The sequence below is a fragment of the Pseudonaja textilis genome, chromosome 1 (assembly GCF_049901715.1).
Source record: "Pseudonaja textilis isolate UNSWEBS1 chromosome 1, rPseTex1.2, whole genome shotgun sequence".
Lineage (NCBI taxonomy): Eukaryota > Metazoa > Chordata > Lepidosauria > Squamata > Elapidae > Pseudonaja > Pseudonaja textilis.
Genome location: NC_141990.1, coordinates 253,961,370 through 253,981,333, shown reverse-complemented (window position 1 = coordinate 253,981,333; position 19,964 = coordinate 253,961,370). Strand labels below are relative to the sequence as shown.

Here is a 19,964-nt window from a genome sequence, read left to right as displayed (position 1 = left end):
AATATAAGTGATATAAAATAATTGGAAACACAGATAACGTCTCTCGACATGAAGGAGCCATTTTTAATGTTTCCCCTTTTGCCTTTGAGCATCCAACAAGGGACAGGAAAGAAGAAAGGTAAAGAGGAAAGACAAAGAAAAAGAAGGAAAGATGGGAAGATGGGAAGAGAGCAAGGAAGGAAAAAGAAGGAAGGAGGAAAAGGAAGAAAAAAGAAAGCAGAATGAAGAGGGAAGGGAAAAGAAGAAAGGAAGGAAGCGTCAGCTGTCAGCTTCAGGGTTGATGGATGGAAGGAAGGAAGGAAGGAAGGAAGGAAGGAAGGAAGGAAGGAAGGAAGGAAGGAAAGAAGGAAGGAAAGTCCTGCCTTAGTACTTGGCCACCAACCAATGGCAAGGCTCCTCTAGAGGACAAGGGTTTGGCACTGTCCCTGGTCTCACCTTCCTTTGCTGGAGACAGTGGAACCCACCAGCACCGCCTGGGCCACCATAGGTTCCCCCAACATGAGTGATGTCAAACTGGCCATGCCCACCCTGACCACGGCCACCCAGCCTCCCAAGGTCAAACACAACATGATGTGTCTCTCAGTGAAATAGAGTTTGACAACCTTGATCTAAACCAAAGAATATAAATCTCACTTACTTGCTCAGACTTCAGCTCAAAGACAGCCCTAATAAAGGAATTGCAACATGGTAAGAAAACTCAACCTTCCATCCTTCACAAAGGATGTGTCCTGCTCTGCTGCCATCCTAAAAGGACAGTTTTGCCTAAAGAGATAATCAACACTAAGAAGAACCTGCCCAGCGTACCCAAGTTTCAACAAATGAAATTCCTAGGATTTCCCATTCCCTAGCCCTCAACTTCCATAACAATCTTTGCTTTCCAATTATTCAGGGAAACTCTTTCCTCTAAACCCTACACATCCTGGACATAAACTGTTTCAACTCCTCCTCTTGAGATGCTGCTATAGAACACTGCATGCCAAAACTCTTTCCCTCATACCATCACTCTGCTGAACATTTAATTCCCACACTACTATCTTTTGTCTAAGGATATTACCCATGTAGTATGATTTATTACTATTATCTTTCTAATCTGTTCTATTACCTTCTCTTATTGGTATTTTATGATTATATTACTCTGTTGTTTGTATGTACACTTAGAGCTTATGCACATAAGACAAATTCCTGTGTCCAATGACACTTGCCCAATAAAGTATTCTGTTCTATTCTTGTAAAACTGGTACCCTAATTGTTGAATCAATGATTGGTTGTTTCTCCTCAGTGTTGGGCGATGTTGTTTTGAAATTTTCCACAATAGTCTCACTTTATTTCTTATCTATCAAATCAAATCAACCTTTATTACAGTCAAATACCAATATAAAGAAGTGAGGGAAGAAATTTAAAAATATAAAAATACAATAATAATATAACATAAATCTAAAAGAAGGGCTAAAAACAATAATGAACATAAAAAACATGGCCAACTAAATCTACTTAATGATATAATAAATCTTATACAAAACATTATAATAATGATCTAAATACTCATTAAAACGGATTTGTACAACCCTGGCAACACTGCATGTTGTAGCAGAGTTGGTAACTGAGAGCAGCATGGAATTTTGCACCCTAGATAGTTATGCAATAATGGTAAAATGAGACCAATAAAAAGGTTTGTGTAATATAGGGACAGGAGAAATACATCTTAGGTTGTAATGGTTCACATATGTAAATTATTATTTCAGAAACAGATTAGGATCTTGTGTCTTTGCTCCTTGTTAGTTTTGCTGTGGCATTCTACAAACACCTTTACTCTGGTTGCTGTTTAACATCCATATGAAAAATAACTGTGATCTTAAGATTTTGAACATCATCATCAACATACAGCTTACTACAACACCCAACTCTATTTTATTTGAGTCAGATAAATACAAATAAGATTGATGCTTGAATACAACTGTGGGGTGGATGATGGAGAGCAGAGGCATTTTCAAATAATTACTGGTCTACTGATGGTGTGAGATAAATTTTAATGACTACTATATTGTGTGTGTGTGTGTGTGTGTGTGTGTGTGTGCGTGCATGTGCCTGCCCATGCATTCATGTTTTTAATATAACATTTGAATAAATTGTACCCCCACCTCCAAATTAATACATATCAATCACACGGTTTCCTTTCAGGGTAAGCAATGTCATTTAAAGCAGAGAAAAAGCATAAGTATCATGATTCTGAGTAATGCTCCCAACCAATTAAAGACTCTGAGGCCTTGGCTTCCTCAAAAATCCTGTTTATTGGGTACATCATATTGGCACAGTGAAATGTGAAACTAATGGTGAGTAAGTTTTGCGGTTTGGGCCTAAAGAATAGATACTGTTGAACCCCCTTGTGTCACAGGTCATGTTAGCCAACCAAGCAGGTGATGAACTTCTCAGCACTCCCTCCTGCCGTTGCTATGGTACGTTGATCTGGCCTTGGTTCTCAGGATCCTTATTGTTACTATGTCTAGCACATCGGAGGAAAACATCCTACATCCCAGAAGTCCCCCTCCCTCTCCATAGGTATGGCAACTAAGAAATGAAGCAAGAAAAATATGGCTTCAGCTAGAGTCGTTTCGAGAGTTGACAATAAGAAAGAATAAGTAAGATAAAAAGAAAGGGAAATATCAACACTATTCACTCTATCTCTTCATAATGTTTTATCATTGAAAACCCATTCTCCTACCACATCACTTCATAAATGTTTTTTGTTGTTGAAAGTTCTTTGTCTTTTTTTTTTTGAGAATCTCATAAATTCCTTCCAATCATATATTATGATGTCTTCTGCATTTCAACCCATTCATTCTTCCTTCACAATTTTCCTTTTCTATACTGGGTATGCAGATAGCTATCTGTATGAGCAAACTATCTCTTCTTTTGCATTGATCACCTACTCTTTAAGTAAACCACTGTCATTCTTCCCTTAACTTTTCTTGTTCCATCACACATGCGCTTCTGAGAGGTATTCTATTCCCACTGCATTCAATTTGGCATTACCAATTCTCACTCACAAAATAAACCAAAACCCATTCTTTTACATATAGACATTTTAGCTTCTTTCAACTCCTTGCAACAGATCACATGCAACCCACTTACTTTATTACTATTGTTTGTATGTCTTAACATTTCTCCATCTATTTTTCTATCCTTAGTAAACATTCTATCAAAATTCACACGTCTGTCTGTCTATCTATCTATCTATCTATCTATCTATCTATCTATCTATCTATCTATCTATCTATCTATCTGAACACCTCTTCTCTGTCTTGCAAATAGTCTTATGAAGTGTTTAAAAATTACTGGTACATTTCATTCATTCATTCGTTGTCTATAGAAGCCCATCTCAGCCAATGGATGAGTGACTCTGTGTAGCATATAGTTCTAAAACTAGAAAAACAATAAAATTTAAAATGATAAAATAAACAAAAAAAGAATATATGCAGCAGTTGATAGTTTACCAATTAACAGTAAACCCAAGAAATGGGGTCCTTAACACATTTAAGGCACCTTATCAACTTTCATGTAGCAAACTACAGAATTTATATCATTCTCTGGAAGAGACTCTGATTTCTAATTAATATATAAAGTTAATGATATATATGTCTGTGTGCCAGCTTCAAGGATAAAAGTAGGGGTCTAATTAAATTAAAGTAGTTATTAATCTTTAGTCAGTACTGATTAATGGTTAACACGAGGTACTTAATCATTTCAGTATGTGCTGGAAATAGCTATCTGCACACCCAGTATAGAATCGGAATAAAGACAATAAAGCTATAGACTTATCCTGGAAGTTCTAATTCAGGGTAGAACTGAATAATTTTTAATCTTAGAAAATATCTCATACAAAGAAAGTTAGAGGAAATGAATGTGATATCATTTAAATTCATACTTTTTTCATCCCATTCTAAAGGAACATTTCACTATTAACAGTACCATAAAAACCTATACCATAGGCATGGTTCTGAAAATAACTGGCTGTTAGGTCTGGTTTCTGAAGTTGGACTCAGGGGAAAAGTTGGTTCTGCTACTTCTGTATCATTTTACAACTTGCACAGCAATGTCCTTCCTCAGCTAACTTGATCTCATTTCTGGATTGGTATCGGACTCTGAATGGCTTCGGTGTACCTTTCCTGTGATCGAGTTCAGAGATTATGAACAGCTCAACAAATGAGGCTGGCCTTATGCTGTATAGGTTTTGTTTCTTGACTCAGAGCAGATCCAATGTGATCCAAGGATGGGGAACATTAACATCTGTTCACTGCTGTAGAACTAAGCTGTGCCTTCTTCTTCAATAGCAGGAAGGAACCTATTCAATTGATTCATCCTGGATTCTAATAACTCCACTAACAGATCTGAAAGGGAATTTTCTGAACCAACACAGTTCTGTTGAAGCCATGATTACTTGAAAACTTGGCAAGGGCAGCCTTTACTTGCTTACTAATTCAGGAAAGCTCAATGATTTCTTCAGAAAATCCAGGTCAAAAAGTGGAAAGGTGGGAAGTGAGATCAGGGCAAAGCAACAGACGCAATCTACATAGACTTCTGTAAAGCCTTTGATTCAGTGGTACATGACAAACTACTTCTAAAACTAAAATCTTACGGTATCTCTGGACACCTGCATAACTGGATAGAAGCATTCCTGTCAAACAGACAACAAATGGTCAAAATTGGGAGTGTCCTATCAAATTCTGTATGTGTCAACAGTGGTGTCCCCCAAGGCAGTGTTCTAGGACCAACTCTCTTCATACTCTACATAAATAACCGCTGTAATCATATTAAGAGCAACTGCTTTCTCTTCACTGACGATGTAAAGCTATTCAACACCACAGACAATACTGCTACCCTTCAAAAAGACCTCGACTATGTATCAGAATGGTCAAACAAATGGCAACTTCAAATCTCAACAAATAAATGCTGTTTTACATATTGGCAAAAAAAAATCAGAAAATAAAATACAGGCTGAATAGTCAAGACCTTGTTGATGATCCAAACTCTGTCAAGGATGTTAGAGTACTCATCTCTAATGATCTAAACTAAGTGCTAGAGCCCACTTTAACTACATAGCCAAAAAGGCATTAAGTGTTGTTAGCCTGCCTAATCTTGTGTAGCTTTTTCTCTGGTAATATTACACTACTAACTAAAGCATTCAAAACATTTGCTAGACCAATAATTGAATACAGCTCATCAGTCTGGAACCCACATTACGTATCTGATATTAACATTGTTGAGAAAGTCCAGAAATATTTTGCAAGAAGAGTTCTGCACTCCTCTACTTGTTGCAGAATACCTTATGCCATCAGATTTGAAATTCTAGACCTAGAAAACCTAGAACTACGCTGCCGTGGGTCCGATCTAATAGTATATAAAATCATACACTGCAGTGTCCTACCTGTCAATGACTACTTCAGCTTCAACCATAACAACACAAGAGCAAACAATAGATACAAACGCAAGGTTAATCGCACCAAACTTGATTGAAGAAAATACGACTTTGGCAACAGAGTGGTCAATGTCTGGAATACTCTACCTGACTCTGTGGTTTCTTCCCCAAACCCTAAAAACTTTCACCTTAGACTTTCTACTATTGACCTCACCCCTCTCCTAAGAGGTCTGTAGGGGCGTGCATAAGTGCACCAATGTACCTAACATCCCTGTCCTATTGTTTCTTTCATTTTTCTTATATGTATCCATGCATTCCTAACTATGTTTTTACTTATACCTATTATCTTGTAAGCAATTGACAAACAAATAAAAAAAAGTAAAGAACTATAAAGCAGCAATATTTGTCTGCTCTCATGTAATCCTCCGATTGCTGCCGACTTTCCATTTTTAGAGTTTTTCAGACACTATCAGAGAAAGGATAAGCTGGAGGAATGTGCCAAGCCACTGTGGAGAATTTTCAGTGCATCTTGAGGATAAAATGTTTTGAGTTGACTTGGAATTAGATGACAGCTAGGCAAGTCCAAGAAAGATGATTTTGCAAAATTGTTCCTTCAAGGACAACAGCAGAGTCCTTGAAACCACCAGTCTTTCCATCTGTGAACTATACCCCTGGTCCTATTGGTTGGTAAAAGCCACTATGGTGATAATGGGTCACTAGCAGAGGTGCTATTCAACCGGTTCGCACCTATTCGGGCGAACTGGTAGCAGTTATTTGGCATGGGTCGCCGAACTGGTGGAAATCCCTGGCTGGCCACGCCCCCAACCCGGTCGCCCGGTCGCTCACTTGCAATCGCTCTCCTAGCTTTCTGTGCCCCATGTCCTCTTTCTCCCCGGGGAAAAGGAAGAAAGGCATGGACGCTGCAAGTATCACTTTTCCCATGTGAGTTAAAGTGTCGGGAGTGAGAAGGAGTGCAGAGGGGGTGGGGGTGAATCGAGCCTTGGAGAACTTTTGCAACGTAAAAGAAATGCATTTGGGAAGCAGGTCTTTTAAAACTTTCTCCAAGGACTCCCCATGGACGCTGCAAGTATCGCTTTCCCCTTGCGAATTAAAGTGCTGGAGTCAGAAGGAGTGCAGTCTGAGAGAGGGGTGGGGGAATCCACTCAAGCCTTGGAGAAATTTAAAGGAACTGCTTCCCAAATGCTTGCCTGTTAAGTACTCTGTGTGTGTTGTGTGTGTGTGCGTGTGTGTGTGTGTGTATAAGAGAGGAAGGAAGGAAGGAAGGAAGGAAGGAAGGAAGGAAGGAAGGAAGGAAGGAAGGAAGGAAGGAAGGAAGAAAGAAAGAAAGAAAGAAAGAAAGAAAGAAAGAAAGAAAGAAAGAAAGAAAGAAAGAAAGAGGAAGGTAGAGAAAGAAAGAAAAAAATAGGAAGAGAGAGAGATAAAACTCCATGCTATTATTTTTAATTGTTCCATTATTTATCATGTGTTAATATTTTACACTGTCCCTACACCTAGAGTGATTTTTCTGCCTTTCTTTTGCCCAGGGCTACCTCATATTTTTCAGGGCTTACATACACTCAATGTCAATAGTCCAGAGCATAAAATACACATATGTTTAACAAGAGTTGAAAGGGACCTTGGAGATCTTCTAGTCCAACCCCCAGCTCAGGCAAGAAAACTGAGGATGCCAAACTCTGAGTAGAAATCCTGGGAGAGGTGTCAGAATAATACTTAGAAAGGACCTTGGGGTGAACCCTATGCCATTTCAGTCTTTTCTCAAAAACTTCCATTGACTGAGCACCCATAACTGGAGATAGGCAGTTCCACTGTTTAATTGTTCTCACTGTCAGGAAGTTTCTCCTTAGTTTTAGGTTGCTTCTCTCTTTGTTCAGTTTCCATCCATTGCTTCTTGTTAGCATTTTGCTTCTTTGGAAAATACATTGTCCCCCTTTTTTTGTGGCAGCCCCTTAAAAGCCTGTTGCCTATCACACTCTTGAGTAAAGCATAATAATAAAACCAACTTATTTTTGGATTCCATGGTCTGAGTCTCGTAATTTCCTACAACATTTATGGCGACTCTGCCAGGACTCAGAGCGATATTTCGCTGAGGACAGCACAGACTGACCAGTGCCCAGCCGGGGCCATCTCACTGACCCTTCAGCTGGAAGGGGCAGATGGCACTGTAGGGGTATCTGGTGGACAACCAACCGATCCAAGAACCTAAATGGAATCAAAAAGTCATGAAATAACACCAGCTGGGAAGAAGACGCCTTCAGGCAATTATAAGTATTGGGGAAGTGCAGACCCACTTGTTTTGAGAATGGAAGAGGGGGCCTGATCACCCTCCTGGGCCCGGAATCAGTGAATCCTAACTAGACCCTAGTATTATGTGGGTGGTTAAGCCATTGCAGTTCCTGTTGGTGACCGTTGGAATGTCCGGCATCACAGGTCAGTGGCAGTGTCTAGAAATGGGTGGTGGAGGAAGTGTCCCCTGGACACCTCTTCAGTGTATGCTGAGAAATTTTAAGAAGGGAAGCCCGAAAACAGTTTTAATCTAGACATCATTTCAAAAGTCCACCAGATTGTTACTTACCCAGATAATGGTCACCCAGATCAATAGCAGCATATTGACCAGTGGCAAGTAGTAGTAAAACAGAATCCTGAATGGCTTCGCAAATGCTGAGTCGAACTCATGAGGGTCTGCATGGCCCAAATGAATAGAAACCCCAGATCTCAGATCAAGGCGAGTCAGATTAAAATCAAACCTGTCTTGAAAACTGAATCCTATGAAGAAGATAATCCCCCCCGCACACACACACAAATGTTGATGATGGCAATAATCAAGTTCCCAGGGCAGGAGCTCAGGGAATACAAAAGGAAATGCCAAAACCATATCAAGGGATTAGGCCTAAGGAACCTCTTCAGCCTCCCCCCCCCCCGAACCCTTGGTCTGAATGAAGATAGGGGGCATCTAGATTTGTAGTTACTAAGTTGTTGGCTCCCCTTTTCTGGTGATGTTATAAATATACAAGGGATTGATGGCTCTGTAAATTGCCACCCTTTTCTAAAGCCCCTGGGTTGTTCCCTGAATAGAAGGGACATTGAACATCAATTCTGATACATGCCCAAGTGTCCCATTCCCATGTTATGCAAAATGAGGGCAACTTTGTCATTTGAGGAAGATAAAATGGCAGTAGTCATGAGGCATGCTCCAAATGAGATGTGGCAAGTAATGGTGGCCCAAGAGGTTTGAGTCCTCGATACTTGGCAGGAGTTGGATGTGCAGCAATTATGGGCAGAAGATAATCCGCCAGGATAGGCAGTGCACCATGCACCACTGGTCATTCAAGTGAAGCCTCTGGCAGTACCTGTTCATCTCCAGCAGAGAAGTTACCCTCGCCCCATTGCACAAGCAATTCAAGACAAAGAGGAGGGGAAGTTACACAAGATGGGGAATCTCAACAAGACTGGGGAATTCTTGTAGTTGTTGCAGCTAACTTTCTTGCTGCAGGAGGTGGAGTGAACCCTCAGGGGTGACTCTAACACGTAAGGGCGTGAAAATACCCATTAGAGCAGTTATTGAGCCAGTGGAGTGAGGAAAACCTACTCCCCTGGACTAAAAGTTTACAGTAAGTAAGAACAGAATGATAAATTTGTGCATTCAAAAATGGCAAAATACATAATTGAGGGACCACAATACAGGTGGGATCATCTGTGGGAAACAAGCAAATCTTGGTTGGGTAAATTAGAACAATACTTAATCAAGAGACCTATCTTAAAAAAAACCTGAAATACCGTATCTTAAACCCTGGTATTTCGTAAACTGGGAAATACCTGAGTCCACAGCAGATAGTAAAATGCTTCTGGCTAAAGAAGAACCGCAAATCTCCTTAAGGACTGGGAAATAGGTAAGGTTGGTGTTATATTTGGAAACAGGCATAGAAATGTTTATCTGGAACTGGTAAGATTAGGGCTGTGTTCTCCATGGAGCCCATTGACATTAAGTTGACCACACCCACTCAGTCACATGACCACCAAGCCATGTCTACCCAGTCACATGGCCACCAAGCCACACCCACCCAATTACATGACCACCAAGCCATGCCCACAGTCACATGACCCACCAAGCCACACCCACCCAATAAGCCATGCCCACAGAACCAGTAGTAAATATTTTCGAATTCCACCACCGGTCACTAGGTCAGAATGGTGGTAAATGTATCCATAAAAGTACTGCCATATTTGAAAGAGGCAATTGTTTGTCCCATCCTTAAAAAGACATCACTCAATCCAGGTGTTTTGGGTAACTATCAATCTGTTTTTAATGTTCCATTTTGTTAAGAAGGTGGTGGGCCCATAGATATGGAGAGTCTCAAAGAAAAATATTATTTGAATCTGTTTAAAATGGATTCAGGCTGGATATGGCAACTAGATCACAGTGCTTAATTTTGTGGATATCCCTTGGTAAGGGGTATGCCCATTTGGTTCTATTTGACCTGTCAGGCCTTCAGTACTATAAATCATGATACCATTCTGGTCTACCTCTGGGGTTGAGAGTTGGCATACTGCAATGATCCTTCCTCTGGAAATCAATTTCAATCAGTGATAGTGATTGGAATGTGGTCTAAGCTATAAAACCCTCTATTACAGAATGCTACATGTCTACTCTTTCACTTTGTGTAGATTAACATCTACACAAAGTCACTAGGAGATGTTATCCACAGAATAAGGTGAACTATCATCAATATTCAGATAATACTCATTTATATATCTTGATCATGTGCTGAAGATGCAATCAATGTATATTAGTGCCCAGAGGCTATGCAGAATGAGCCAAGGTGGCACAGTGGTTAAGAGTGCAGTATTACAGGCTATTTCTGCGGAGTGCCAGCAATTTGACAGTTCAAATCTTACAAGGCTCAAGGTTGACTCAGCCTTCCATCCTTCCGAGGTGGGTAAAATGAGGACCCAAATTTGGGGGGGCAATATGCTGACTCTATAAACCGGGGGTCACTAACCTTTTGGACCTCAGGGACCACCAAACTCATAATTTTAAATCTTGGGGATCACTAATATGAATTTTGACTGAGGGTGGTTTGATGACATTGGTGGGAGAGAGAGAGATCTGATCTAACCTCTTTCCCTCCCTCCCTCCCCCCCTCTCTCTCACACACAAACACACAGAGGCAGGGGTGGGATTCAAATTTCTTAACAACTGGTTCTGTGGGCATGGCCTAATTTGTGGGTGTGGCTTGGTGGTCATGTGACTGCCTGGACATGGCTTATATGTAAATATTATAAATATTTATATAATTTTTTTTAATAAAAAAGAGCAACTTTTACCTAAAATCAGGCAAAACAGGCGGACAGATTGAGTTGCTCACAGAATCACAGATACATTCAGAGACCTGTGAGATCGGCTACTGAGCCTGTCACATAAAATTTGCTTGCAAGCAAACTCACAAAATTAATTCACAACACACCATGTATGTAAATATTGATTTTTTTATAAAAAAAAAAGAGAGCAACTTTTACCCCAAATCAGGCAAAGTAGGCAGGCAGATTGAGTTGCTCACAGAATCACAGATTCATTCAGAGATCTATCTATCTGCCATCAGCTAGTTGAGTCTGCACTGCTTCAGACCTAAGGAAGGTTAAAAGCTTAAAAGCAAAGCCGAAGGTCTAAAGATTAGCTAGAATGCAAGAAATCCAACGATTTCCTGCTTTCTAGCTCATCTAAATCTCCTGGCACAGAACAACAGCTGATGGTTGGAAAAAGGAAAAATAGCAATTTAGCAGGCAAGTTTGCCAGGTAAGGAGTGAGTGGGCAGGGAGAGTTCCTGCAGGCCATGTGGGCAGCATAGCCTTGTGTTCCTACGCAGCCTGGATTAATTGCTTTGGGTGGTGCTCTGGGGCAATGACATTTCTCTGTGAACCACCAAAATTTTCTCGCAGACCACCAGTGGGCCGCGGCCCACCAGTTGGCGACTGTTGCTATAAACCACTTAGACAGGGCTGTAAAGCACTGTAAAACAGTATATAAGTCTAAGTGCTATTGCTATAGATAGGAAAAAACAGACTCTGGGGCATTCTCAGCCTGACAGAATAGCAATAGATTCAGAAAACAATTGATATCAATTATATTTCATTTTTGGTTCTGGACAGGGTCATGTTGACTTATAATTTCAGAGTCCTCTTGGACTCTCATCTCTTTGTCAAATAGCAGCTATGGTTAGAGTGGCAATATGGTTCAAAATTCCATATTATGTGCTAGTTACAACCATTCATAGATCAGGAGATCCTACCTTTATCACCTCTTAACTGCAGTACTCCAACCCAGCTGCTTTTTATATCATGATGTCATCATTAAGTGAGGCAGCCAAATGATTGCCAGACTTGCACTTATTCTTCGTGTCATCAATGCAGTCATTAACCTCCAGTGATCGTACTGGGGAAACAGAGCAGGTCACTCTACATTTCAGCCTCCTTGGTGGCCATGTGGCTCTGTCACAGAAGTGTGTACCATTTTGGGAGCAACCTCAATGAATTGTAGCCCCACCAAAATGGTGCCTGCGTCCAAGTTGTGACGTCCAATGAAGTGCAACCTCAATGAATTGTAGCTGTGTAGAAAGACTGCGTGGCAGAGCAGCTGCTTCCAGGAGATCCACAGTACCACAAAAAGTAAGTGGTCGATTGCTGATTGGGTGTGTGTAGAAATGGGTATGGGACTCAATAAGATAGGGAGCAGGCCCAAGGCCTGCAGAGACCCAGTGGGATGGGTTGGAGGTGGGTGGGGGGAAATAACAGCCTGCAATCAATCATAAAGGCAGGACGATTGCCAAGGGCCCAAATTTTGACTATGGGAATGCTGCTGTGGCCATAACTTGGTCATCTCTCGCTTTTTGCACAGAGTTCAATCTGAATCTCTGCTGTTTAAAAGTAAAAATTATCCCTTCCAACTTGTCCCAACTAAATGGAATCTTCTGTTTAAGTTTAACTTTCAGAAAAAAACATTTTCTCTTACACAGTATTGTAATTGGACTCTCTTTAAGTACAATTCCATCTGTGTTATCAAATCTCAGCTTAGTATTGAAATGCTGCTACAAAAATTGATCTTTATTTAGTCTTCTTCCGGGCAAACTGCACAAAGACATCCCTTGGAACATTTCCTAATTTTGCAACTCTTGTATTAATCCTCTAAATCTTACTGACCTCTGTCTCATTGTCATTTTCCTCCCAATCCAGAAAAATCAGGCAGAGGTTTAATAATCTTTTCTCTGATATTCTTTCCATGTTCTTCGGGAACTGCTTTAAATCTTAAAAGAAATTTTTTTCTCTCAGTTCCAGTAATGCCAAATTGGCAATTTTGTCTCCACTTCTCTATTTATAACTTTTTTCTTACCTTCCAAAACTTTCATACTGTTATTAATTCATTTTAGATCTTCAGCCAATTGTTCTACAGATTCTTCATTCTTCTTTTTTTATATCCCATTTTATTTCTGCAAATACTACAATTTCTTGTTAAAACATCCAAATTATTGGCAGCCATTACAGTAATCTTCTTGCCAAATTCCTCAACATTTTTGCAATCTAGTAAAATGACCTTATCTGGAAGTTGTTCTACTGAACCTCACCTTCCTTCTCCCAATTTTGGTACTTTTTTTTATAGTGGCCACTATGAGAAAGTATGTTAATTACAAGGGTGAAAGTAAGAGGGAAGTTCCTCCTTTTTGTTCTATTTTTTCTATCTTTAACACCCAATTTAGTCCAATTAATTCTCTATAGTTACACTCCCACAGTTTGGCTGATATTACCCTTATCTTCTTGTTCTTTAAAATTCAGCAATTATCTTTTTCCTTACTAATAAACAATCAGCATTCCATAAGAAGATCTGTTCAGTTTGTCTAATTATTTGTCTAAATAATTTGTCTAAATTTTACAGTTCTGAAAGACGGTTCCGTATATAAAAGAAAGCTTCTGTTTTCTAAAATTACGATGCCCTTTAACCTAATAAAGGACATAGTAATTTCTTCGGATCACAATGTTCCTAAACTTTTTGTTTCTAAATACAAATTTTAATATAGTATCTTTTTCTCTTTTTTGTTCCATAACATGTTTTTATTCTTACCTTCTCTTTATATTGTGGTGTTAAAGAAAGTGAGAGGGTTTTTTTTACTAGTCATATATCCATAAATGCTGCACAGCAGTCCTGAGTGCATTGATATTCCCTTGTCTCTCAAATAACTCAACTCATGAAATTCAAGAAACTCAATTGCTTTCATCTCCTCACAAGGAGCAGCTATCAACAGCGTAAGTGGCTAGATCTCTTCTTCCTCTGGAGGAATCTGTCTCCTGGCTGCCTTTTTGGTGGTTCTGTCCCAGTTCTGTTCACAAGGATAACTTATCTGCTAAAGGTCCTTACCACAAAGCCCTTATGGAACTCTTTTAATAATGGTTATGAAAAATTCAGAGCTTTTCTAGCAGCTATCCAACTAATGAGAATATTAATTATTGGGTCTTTTTGCACACAGCCTAAAATAACGGTAGGCAACACTGTGCCCTCCTAATATTTTAGATGTCAGTGCACATAAACTCCAGCCAGCATTGCCAAAGGAAATGATGAAAGTATGGTTCAAAATTATCTACCCATACTGCAAAACCCAAGTTCAGCAGTAAGGGATAGATTGAAACTCCTGTGGGTTTTTTAAAATTCATCTTTCTGTCCTTGCAGAGTTCCCCCCTGCAGCCATGAGATGAAAAGTCTAAGCTTTACTTCTATTTTCAGTCTAATTTAGTAGTTGTCTCAATTTACTGGATTTATTGTGATTTCAGGCCACACGTCCATGTCCAAAACCCCGAATTTTCCTGAGTACAATGCTGTACTGCTGGGTAACTTAATGCCTGCTATGGGAAAAAACAACATGCTAGAGCTGCTGTTACAGTGTATTGTTGCAATGTCTACTGCAGTAATGGTACTTTGGTACCAAAAATGGTAGTTTATAATAAAACATGGTTGCAAGCTGGCTAACCTTTCTTTTTCAACCATAGAAAAAAATGAACTGTGGATTTTGAGAAGTTTTTGAGAAGAATGAAATTCAACACATTTCCCATTCCTGCCCATCAAACACAATTAGGCCTTTAACTTGCTCTGAATTATCATTCAGGATTAGAAGTCACAACTACTGATGGGGCAAATACAGGAATGTAGGTTCCTTAGAAACATGATAACATTTGTTAATGCTTCCCTGGCCTGCTCCCAACCAGTATGTCACACATACTCTGAAACTTCTCAAGGAAACAGGAGGATCAACATAAACTAGGGCTAGAAATAACAGTCTAGTTTGTCTCACAGGGTAACATGCCTATGACTCTGAAGGATTATGACAGAGCAGGAAAGTAGTCATCTCATTTATCGTTTCAGTGAAACCACAAACTCATGAAAAAGAATTCCTGTGACTCAGAGGGACACAATCACCATATTCTAGAACAGTTTTCTGACTCTTTAATACATCTAAGTGGTTTACAAAAATCCCACTAAATGCAATGTTTTTTCATGTCTCCATGGCAGGACCAAAGCTATGGCTCAGCACTTACTAAATTAGCCTTCCCAAACCTGGTGTCCTACGAAAGAGGACACTAATGATTGCTGGCTGGGAATTATGGTAGTTCAAGGATACCAGATTCAGACATTTGTGCCATATGTTGTCTTATATTTCAGAACACACTGTACACCACAAATCAGAACATTGCCAATACTGACTACTAGGAACAAATAAGATGAGTGGCAAACAAGTCTAATAATAAGTAAATAAAGAAACAGGGCATCAGTAGTCTTTCCAGTTGTTAGACTCCCGGCTACCTACCATTACTAGCTAGCATAATTAATTACTGTATTTCCTATAGTCCGACAAATTTGGGAAGGTCATTATTTCTCTGTTTTCAGATACCAGGTGTAAGTGATCACTATCAAAAGAAATACTAAAGATCTGAAATTAGTTCTTTCTATGTCCTACGCAGATCAAAATGATACAAAATGTGCTCATTTGAAGATTTTGTGTTGATTCTTCAATGAACAAAAATTACCTTTCTTCTTTCTTACAGATTATGCATTTGTTGGGTGATTTACAAGGTTAGAACAACAACAACAAACATTCCAATTCTCAATTTGAGACAAAAAATATGTAGAATGGACCGGACCTTTCAATGAAATGCATTCCCACCTCCCACTTTATCATATATTCTCTGTAGCTTTTTCAAAATACTATATATAAGGAAAGGTGTTACATCCTCCGCCCCTTCTGCAATTAGAAAACATTTTCTTTTCTATGATAAAGAACCATAAGTCATATAGATGGGATCATGGGGAAATCAGTAAGTATTGATAATAAAGATTGGAACAGAGTAAGATATTCATATTATCAGAGCAAGTATCAAGCCTATCTCTGGATCTAATAATTTATGTAACCCATATTTATGAATATTCATAGAAAGCAATTAAGTTGTTTTGTGTTGTTTAAAATATATCTACAGACCTTTCAGTAATGGTCTTTATGCCATGGTACTTGGCTAATAGTGAATGCTACACAACTATTCTGTAGAACTAAATCTAGATCTTTTAAAATGTACATATTCTATTAGCTAGGAAAAATACATCTCTTCTCTTTTGGAGTATATCCTACATGTTTAACACATAATATATAATTCTATGTGGTTTGGGTTACAAGTACTTAGTTGCTTATTTGATGTTCTACAGATCTGTTGATGCATATGACTAGTTCTCTGTATACCCTATGAATAATAATGTGTTATAGTTCCTTGTTCCCATTGGACCAAATATTAATAATTAACGCCCTTCTAGCTGACTTGTCTTTTTCAACAAAACCTCTATCTCTTGTGTTAAATTTTGATAAGGGCTTTTTTCACACCGACAATCAGAGTTATACTTATTATCCCAAAAAGTGCCAGGAGCAAACCACAGCTGATTCATATCAGGCTAATTTTCTTAAGTGCCCCTTGTCTGCACTTTCCTCTCCTCTAGCCTGAGAGATTTGATGAGCATACAGCGATACTTTTAGATGTGGGCTGAACTCCAATTTAATATTTGGCTGCTTTAATAAACAGCTTCAGGATACTGGTGGCACTTCATTTTACAGAGAAGGAAGTAAAGAATAGGATTCCCCATTCTATTCTTAGAATCAAACAGCCAGATTTGGCCTCTTGATTACAAAGCAAGGAATTTATAAATGGTGTCATTCTAAATTTACATTTCATTTGTATACAGTTCAGCTGGCCAGTTGCGTTTCTGCATATTCCAAGTTAACTACTGAGTTTTGAAAAATCCTGGAAAGAAACTAGAACTACACAATGATTATCACGTGTTGTGCAGCTCTGAAAAACATAAGAGATATCAAAGGATGATTAAAATGTGAATGTGTCATCTTTATCAATTAATTATGGGAAATATGGACTCAGTTCTAAGAATCAGTTTTCTTTTACTTTAAAAAATTCAATATCTTCTCAATAGCCCCTCATCTTGGCTTCACCAGAAGTATTTTGCCATCCTATTATGAATGAAATTCATGATGATCTCATTACCTTTTACTTCTTTAACAAATAACCATCACAGAATCTTACCTATGTACAGGTAAAATTACTTACACACACACACACACACACAGAGAGAGAGAGAGATCAGTTCCTATTATCAGTAGCTAAGTCGCACCTTCATTTTATACAGTTATAAAGGAAGTTGGAGCACAATTCCCTGAACACTGAACACCACAAATAATGACTATGTAATCATTAGTAAATATATATGCAACCATGCTAAATAATCAGCAGAAATATAGTTAGTGCCATTCATATTTATGACAGCTGTTATTTGCACGGTGACGTTTCAAATAACATTCATACGCGAATAAACAGAAATGCATCTGAAAACATTCCTTTTGTTAATTAACCAGAGAATCGTCCTCGAGAACGTAAGCTGAGCATCTAATGCTTGTCCGATATTAAAACCCCAAATTCATTTAAAAAAAAAAAAAAAGCAAAACTGGCATGACTACAACGCAGTGCCATCCTAGTCCACTTATGAGGAAGGTCCAGATGTTTTCAATGGGAGGGTTTTTGATCGCTCGCATCCCGGGAAGAACAACTAAAGCTAAAAGAGAGACTTGTACGGTCCCTGCTTGTTGCTGCCGCCGCTGAAACCCAAGCTCTACACTTCCTTCCCAAAGGAAACGAGTTAACACTTACATGACGCGCGGGCCATTCTGTGGAGGTGAATCCCGTCCTCATCCATCTCGAGGCGGCTGAGCTGAAAACTTGGGAGTAGAGAAAGAGACGCGTCCTGGATATATATAATATATATATATATATTTTCCCCACCTCCTTAGTTTGGTTCCCTTTTCTCCCGCCGGGTGCGTTTTATTCAAGACAGCTCACAACCGCATGGCAGGCAGCAAGCATAACTTGCCAAGAAGCAGTTTAATAGTTCACGCTCGGGAATCCATTTCCCCGGGGCAGCCCGAAGATAGGGATTGGATTGGAAGGAGGGGGGGGGGAGCGGCAAGCGGGAAAACGGGGCGTTCCGCCTCAGAAAGCGAAATTCTGCAAGGCGAGATTCCGCTGCTTTACCCCCGGACACGTGCGCGCGCACCAGGCGCCTACGAGTATAACCTTGATTGCCTGGGAGCCGGCGGTTTGAAACTGAGACGGGTCCCGAGATAGGAGGAACTCCCTGGCGTAGAGAGAGGTGGGGTGGGAATGGCTTTTAAAATAGCCACGCCGGTCCTGCGATCGCGGAGACTGGGAAAGGAGCCAGCCGTCCACGCGATTTTCTGCCGGCGAGGAGGAAAAGCGGCGGCGGCAGCGGCTAAACGGGACGACCTTCCACTGGGAAATGGGAGCGGGAGTCGGAGCTGTTAGCGCTTTAGTTGGTGCGGCTGGACCCTCTGCCTTTCTCCTCCTCCTCCTCCTCCTCATGGTTGTAAGCCATGCCCTTCTAGGACGGCCGCCAATGCAAACGTTGCGAACTCTTTGCTTAAAGGAGGGCGGGAAAAGAGGGGTGGAGGCGGAGAGCTGCTGCCCGTTTTCCTGGTACCGTCTCGCGAAAAGAAAAAGAAAATAAAAATCCCAGCTCTTTAAGCACGCCGGTCCCATTTAGGCTCCGAGGACTCGGAGACAACGCCTTTGGGTAAAACTTTGCTTCTCTCACATCTACGCTTAGCGGTCTCGAAGTGCAGACTTGGACCTCACGAAATTTTGAGTGGCCCAGAGACGGGGGGAATCCAACTCAGCCTTTTCTTCCTTTGCCAAAATCCCGATTTGCGGAGCTGTTTTGAACCGTGCCCAACGAAATCTCTAAAGGCAAATGCCTGAAGGAACGTTTGCACGCTTCAGTTAGATACACTCTAACCATCTGACCCCAAAAAACAAAACAAACCCCATCATATTGAATCCTTGCTATTTCCCCCACGCCCACTCCCCCCATAATAACACTATGTTTAGACTTACAATCTCCTCTCACAGTTAGCTCCCATTTGCCTTGCTTTTAGTTGTTTCTTTTCCCTCACCCCTTTTGTTAGGTGTTCTTCTATGCCTTCTGGTACCAACCTTGCCTTCCTTGAATAAATGGACTTACAGGATCCCAGCTATCTACTGATAGCCGCATGGACATTGGGCTAATACAGAAAGTGTTTGAAAAAGATTCCATGGATACCTAGAGGCTACAGAGCATAACACAGTAGCCGATGGAATTTTTGATCCTTCTCCAGCCTCCCGGATGAAATGATGCTATTCTGGCTTTGAGGAAATTAAAATGGCAGCGTCTACCCGCAGTCACCTATTATTTATTTCAGAGTTTCTCCTACTCCCGTGGTGCAGTAAAGGTCATTCAGAGGATCCAGTAACATGGAAAGAGAGGAAACTCCTTTTGTCTCATTGGGACAAGGAATAAATAAGCAGGTTCTCATTTCCAAGGAGAGCTTCTTCAAGACTTGGCATGAGAGAAATTGAAGGAAAGCACTAATGGCATTGCACAGAACAAGACTATAGAGATTTGATGTTTGTCAGCATAATCCCCTTTAGATGCATTGATACAACAATTCCTGGAAATCTCAGCCAGCGAAAGAAATCTAGGGCTTGTAAGCTTTTGGAAGAGGTTGTTGCATAAGAATGAAACAGAACACTTTGACCTTACAATAAACCCTGTTTGAATGCCCAGAGACTGTGGACTATTTCAACATGTGTGAATGTATCCTGAATCTTCTACATGAGGGAATTGTGCCCATACATTTTCTAAGTGACAGGTTAGTGCTTATGATCATAGACATTGTAGGACAGTGATGGCTAACCTTTTTGGCATCCCAAAGCGTAAGCGTGCCCAAAGCATAAGCGTGCATGTGTATCCCCAAAATGCAATGCGAGTGCATTCTCTGTACATGCGCCCCACCCCTGTGCATGTGTGGCAGAGACCCAAGGACCAGCTGGTCGGCGGGAGGCATGCACGCATGCACAGCTGAGCTGGGGTGACAGCTCGTTTTCCCACAGA

The 19,964-nt window shown here is 40.2% G+C and overlaps 1 protein-coding gene across 14 annotated transcripts in view; it reads right to left on the bottom strand.

The window, feature by feature from the left end:
• Positions 1-19,964, bottom strand: part of ANO1 (anoctamin 1) — a 170,118-nt gene that overhangs the window by 100,408 nt on the left and 49,746 nt on the right. For 2 of the 14 annotated variants that reach the window (XM_087921289.1, XM_087921294.1), the window contains exon 1: positions 17,669-18,371. The exons of 7 other annotated variants lie outside the window; for them this stretch is intronic. In XM_087921289.1, the coding sequence (XP_087777415.1) occupies positions 17,669-17,714 (46 nt within the window). In that variant the 5' untranslated portion in view covers positions 17,715-18,371. Of the gene's footprint in view, positions 1-17,668; positions 18,372-19,964 lie in introns of those variants that run through there. 5 more of the 14 variants (XM_087921293.1, XM_087921299.1, XM_026706706.2 and 2 more) reach the window with 3 other exon arrangements.